At 41.5% G+C, this 6,000-nt stretch overlaps 1 protein-coding gene across 1 annotated transcript in view; it reads right to left on the bottom strand.

The window, feature by feature from the left end:
* Nucleotides 1-1,105: 1,105 nt before the first annotated feature.
* LRRTM4 (leucine rich repeat transmembrane neuronal 4) overlaps nucleotides 1,106-6,000 on the bottom strand; it is an 857,618-nt gene continuing 852,723 nt past the window's right edge. The window contains exon 3 of the mRNA XM_029604067.1: nucleotides 1,106-3,175. Coding sequence (XP_029459927.1) covers nucleotides 2,951-3,175 — 225 coding nt within the window. The 3' untranslated portion in view covers nucleotides 1,106-2,950. The remainder of the gene's footprint in view (nucleotides 3,176-6,000) is intronic.

Raw genomic sequence — 6,000 nt, 5'->3', positions numbered from 1 at the left:
TAAAATAGTAGTGGGGGTGTTTTACAATCCACCTGGCCAGAATGAGCCAACATATAATGAAATGCTAAAAGAAATCAGGGAAGCTAACAAAATCAGCAGCACAGTAATAATGGGTGATTTCAATTACCACAGTATTGATTGGGTGAAAGTTACATCAGGATATTCTAAAGAGGTAAAGTTCCTAGATGAAAGAAATAACTGCTTCATGGAGCAGCTGATACAAGAACCAACCATAGAGGAAACTATTTTAGACCCAGTCCTTAGTGGAACACAGGATTTGGTGCGACAGGTAACAGTGTTGGAGTCACTTGGCAATAGTGACCGCAACAATATCAAATTTGACTTAATAACTGGAAGGAGTGCAAAAAAGAAATCTACTAAGACAGCATTTAACTTTCAAAAAGGTGATTCTTATAAATGAGGAAAATCATTAGGAAAAAACTGAAAGGAGCAATTGTAAAGATTAACAAATTTTAAATCCCCTGCCTGCGTAAAAAACGGGGGTTAAGCTCATGGCCGGACCTTACAGGCACCGCGTGCATGTTCAAAGGGGCCCGGCCATGCACGTAACCCCTGTTACACGCCAAAGTGCTGGGCCCAGAGAAAGGGGCGGTCTGGGAGGCGGGACTGGGAGGGAACTTCCCTACCCCCTTCCCTAACCTCCCTTCCCCTTCCCCTATCCTATCCGCCTCCTATCTCTACCCTAGCTAGCCCTATTTTTTTTTTTTTACCTTTTGCTCCTGCAAAGGAGCTGTAGCAAGTTGCGCATGCCAGCAAGGTGCCGGCACGCGATCCACCACAACAGCGGCAAATGGCCGCTGTACTGGGTGCCTCTAGCCCCCCCTCCCCCAAGACCGCCCATCCCCGCCCCCCAGACCACCCCTCTGCTGAGGCCCAGCTCTTGTGTGCAGAACAGGGGTTGCGCGCGTGGCCGGGCCACTTTAAAATGTGCACGGCACTCGCAAGGCCTGGCCGCGCACGTAACCCTGTGTTTTACACACGCAGGCCATTAAAAATCAGGCCATTAGTGGGTAAGGATCTGTAGCAGTCTTGTTCATTGTGTTTTGGCAACAGGAAGTGTACTGATGTTCTAGGGCCCGGTGTGATATTTGCAGTGCTGCCTTTTCATAGGTAAGATTGTTGCTTCTGGAGATCAGTGAGTTAGTGCTGCTGTGGTATGGCAGATTTGTTACAGTACCAACCACCTTCTTTCTGAAGCCTGTTTGGTGTAATATATGCAGGCAACATATCTAAGTGAGCTTGGTTGTTCTTTTTAATCAGGCGAGTAGTGCCCAAAATATTAGAACTGTTTCTGCCACATTTTCTTGGTCTCTGAGTACATCTGTAAATACTTGATGATCTTCTCTCTCTCTCCATGCAGTACAGAATATTTGCTTAGTACTGACACTTCTATTAGTAATGCTGTTTTTGTTTTCTCCTTTGCTACTGCATCTGGTTATCTGGCATGAATAATTATACTTTCTGTTTTATATGAAAAAAGTATGTAAGAAAAAATGATTTAACTGTAAATGTAAATTAAGAAATTGGCAGAGGGAGTGGGGACAGAGCTGGCGGTGGAGCTTGGTTAGACTCTCCAGCCAAAAAAGAGTTCTGCTAGCCCTGACTAAATAAGCTAAGTTTGTGAGTATTTTATTACTGATGAATTCTTTGAATTGTGAACTGGTGGTAGTTGTAAGCCTGCTCTATAGGACTGGATCCAAAAAGGGACTATATTCTTTAGCTGTTTAAAAATTGTGTCTGGACTTTCTTGGTACAGATGGTACTCATACTAGCATTGTCTGCTCCTACCAAGTATTCTGAGGGAGAAATATAAATTACAGAAGTACATTTGTTTCTAAAAGGAGAAAAGCTCATGGAAACATCTACTATGTTACTGTATATTTTCCCACCATGAAAGTTCCTTTTTAACTTCATATGGGTCAACTCCCGCAGCAAATACCTGTAAAAATCACTCAAGAAATAGGTTGGCTGTGGCATTCCAACCACAAAATAATATATTTATTTTTCACCACTTTTTTTTTTACCTTTTATTGATAAAAACTACACAAAAGCTAACTGATAATAATAATAATAATAATAATAATCATAATTAAAAAAAACAATGTTACACATTCTCTTGTGTTTAGAAATTGTATCTCCCATAGCATTTCTCCACTCAAGCTTTACCCCTTTTATCCCACAGATCTATATGGTCCTTTTGAGTATGTTGTGTACACAAAACATTATTTCCCATTGTCTCTTTCATCTCTGTCATAGTTAGTGTTGACAATAAAGCACAATGAACAGGAACACTTTCTGAGGTGTACAGCACGTGTCTTAAATGGACATGCACCTATTTGTTTATTTTCATATTTTTTAGTTTTGTAAAATGTCCTTTTGGTTCAACACGAGCTGTTCTCACTACCCATGTCTGGAGTCCGAAACATTTTAATGCTTGATAAAAATGACCCTTTAAAAGAAAGAAAAAAACCCTCTGTTTAAACAAAGCCATTAGAGTAGTAAACACGAAACAGGAAGCCATATACCCCCCCAAGAAGCCATACCCTACCCACCCTCACATCTCTCCTGTGGTTCTCCATCATCAGAACCGTGCAATGTAGAAAAAATCAAATATACAAACAGAACTAGTTCATTACATCTTTTCAGGTATCTAGAGTGAATTCTATTTTATAAGAACATGATATTTTGTATATTATTTACATCAGTGAGATTTTTTTCTTTTTCATGTTTTAAAGCAAAGAATATCCTGAAATTATCAATGAGCGTTCATCAAGCTGAATTGTGTTGGTCTTTCATGGTTCACGACTTCGCTCTTATTTTGTTTTCGCTTGGATCTCTTAATGAGAATTATTGGAATGGTCTTTTCTTTCTTTTGTTCTGTTTTGCATTAGAGGCTTCTATACTGTTCCCCTTTTGCAAATGGTTTCCGTTACTGGTTTGGTATTCTTTCAATGTAGATAGTTGGAGCAGCAGAGCGTGCAATTGTAGCTATAAAGCCATGGTCTCGACCAAGCTCCAGATTGGTTGTCTCGGTCTGCTCCCGAGAAATAGAATCATATCCCTTATTTATATGAAGGGGCTTGTGTGTCTGACAGTATCCAATCACTGGCTGATCATAGCTGTAGTATGGCAGAGTCTTGATTTGATGTGGGACCTAGAAGAGGGAGACAGAAACAAAGATAAGAAGAGTGAGAATCTCTTCTGAGATTTTTTATATCATTTCTTAATAGACGATAAGCATTACCAAAGATAACGTTAGATCTATATAATAAGCTAACATTCTTTGCCTGCTTAGAAGTAAGCAAAAAAATTAACAGTGCAAACTGTTTAAATGGGAAGGAGGTGATTATCATGGAAGAAAAATCCACCAATAATGTCTATTGAGGACATGCAGAAAATTAGAGGTAAAGATTAAACCATGAAAAGTTCAGTCTGGTGTGAGTTCAACAGAATTTTCAAACTTTCCCAAGATTCACTGAGGGAAAATTGATTGAAATTTCCCTAGCAAATCTTGGGAAAAATGTGCCCAAATGTGATACCAATTCACAGTGGGGTACATTTTCAAACCTGCGTGCAGTCATACATGTGCGCGTGCTACCTGGCGCGCACACATGTACGCCCGATTTTATAACATGTGTGTGCAGGTGCTCGCATGTTATCAAATCAGGGGTCGCGCTGCCTTCCCCCGTTCCCTACCCCCATCCCACCTTCCCTTCCCCCACCTTCCCTGCCCTTTCCCCCTACCTTTATCTGAAGTAAGTTGCGCACGCCGGCAGTTGGTCGGCACGCGATCCCCAGCACAGCAGCAAATGGCCACTGTGCCAGGAGCCTCTGACCCTGCCCCACCCCTGGTCCACCCCTCCCCGCCCCTTTTTGCAAGCCCCGGGACTTACACACTTCTCGGGGCTTTACACGCGTCGCCGGGCCTTTTGAAAATAGGCCCGGCGCGCATAACCTTTTGAACATCCGTCCCAGTATGTTTACAGATTCCTCTATTTACTACATGCCCATGAACAGGGCAATCTGGTTTTTTTTTCTCCAAGATTCATCAATTTGAAAGGTTCACATCACAGCACTGAAATAATGAGATGAACTCACAAACTGGCTTGCAATAACTTTTTGTAAGTTTGTACATCACTATCGACTTCCTTAAAAATTAATGGTAACACTTTTAAAACCTAGAAACTTCTCCCTTTTCACTGCATTCATGGCTCCCCTTCTTTTTTTTTTTTTTTTTCTTTTTGGAACAGTGGAAAACTGATTACTTTTGCTTATTTCTCTCTTGTATATGGAAATTCTTCCATTAAAGTATTTAGCAAATACTTTCATGAATATATGGATTTGGTGGAATAGTCATAAAATGAAATTTGTATTTTTGTGCATCCTTGCTCCTCCTGTAGACAGTTTTGACAGGGTTTAGAGTGAGAAAAAGTTTCAGAGGGCTTAATTTTCCTTTGATGTAAATGTCATTAAGTATAAAATATACTCTACACAATTTAGTAAACTGCCTATAAGACTTTATACTGACCAACATAAACAAGTACATTTTCAGGGGCCCGCATGCACAATTACTGGGGTTTATGCATGTGGTCAGGGCCTTTTGCATGCTGCATGCATTTTATAACGGGCCTGACCACGTGCATAAACCCCAGTAAGCGCACCAGTGCTGGGCTTCTCCAAAATGCTAGCCGGGGGGCCGGGTGGGCCAGGACAGCACCATTCAATGATGTCCCAGGGAAGCGTGCGCACAGAGATTACTGCTGCTCCAGTTCAGCAGTAAGTAATAAAATAAAAAAATTAGGGAAAAGTTAGGATAAGTTTAGAGGGTGGGGAGGAGAAGGGAAGAGGGAGGAAGTTTAGGTAGGGGGTACTAAAGTTTCCTCCCAGTCCGCTCCTTAATTGGAGCACACTGGGAGTGAATTGGGGGAGGCCGGATTGATTCGCCGCACGTAGCTGGTGAAATTTCATAGCCCCTTGTGTGCCCCCCACATATACGATCGCAGATCTAAAAATCCAGTGTGAATGTGCATGCGGCCACCTGATTTTATAGCATGCGCACGCCAGCACACACATCTTATAATATCGGTGCATCCACGTGCGCGTGCCGGGAACAGCGCACACATAGACGGGTGCACACCGCTTTAAAAATTAAACCCCTAATTGTATCACATTGTTAAGATGAAAACTTTCATTTTGAGATCAAGTTAGTGAGAAAAATGTTCAGAAAAAAAAATTTGCATTGTCATTAAAATAATCTAACATTATTTACTTTTCTTGGATTTTTGAAAAAAAAAAAAAAAAGAGTTCTTTGACAATATGCTTATGCAGTTGGACAGACTAGATAGACTTTATGGTCCTCATTTACCATCATATTCTATCTGAGTTTGGGGGGGGAGGAGTAAAGCAAAAAGTGGCTCTTTTGCAACAGTGAAATCACCACTTCTGGAACTTTTACTGTAAAGCTTTTTTGTATACTTCTGATCTATTGATTTTTCTTTCCATTTCACAAGCATAATTCTCAGTTTCTTCATCTTTTTCAAGCCTGGATGGGACAATGAATCTTCATTTACTGTCATTTTCTGTGTTACTACCTTAACATTAATGGGCTAGGCTAACACATTTTTGTGGCAAATTTCATCGAAGTTTGGGTGTTCAAGCAAACAAGTTTGAAAAGGGGAAGGCAACAGCTGCAATCACAGTCCGATCTGCCCTTTAGGGGGAGGGCATTTGAACCGTCACCGTGGTGGCACTCTCTGGCATGGCTCACTGCGCACGTGTGTGCTGGGCTCGGAAAACAAGGCACAATCTGTGGCCATTGGTAACAAGACAGTCCCTGCAAATGCTGGGCCTCACAGGGTGGAGGGCGTGCATATATAAGGGAAGGGAAGCCCAGGATCAAGTGAACAGTGAAAACAAAATGATGCTACTGCAAGAAACATTTGTGGAAAGGCATAAAATACTGTGTTCTGGCAGAAGAAC

Source organism: Rhinatrema bivittatum, chromosome 5 (genome assembly GCF_901001135.1).
Source record: "Rhinatrema bivittatum chromosome 5, aRhiBiv1.1, whole genome shotgun sequence".
Taxonomy (NCBI): Eukaryota; Metazoa; Chordata; class Amphibia; order Gymnophiona; family Rhinatrematidae; genus Rhinatrema; species Rhinatrema bivittatum.
Note: the sequence above shows the minus strand (reverse complement) of the source record. Positions and strands in the feature narration are given on the sequence as shown.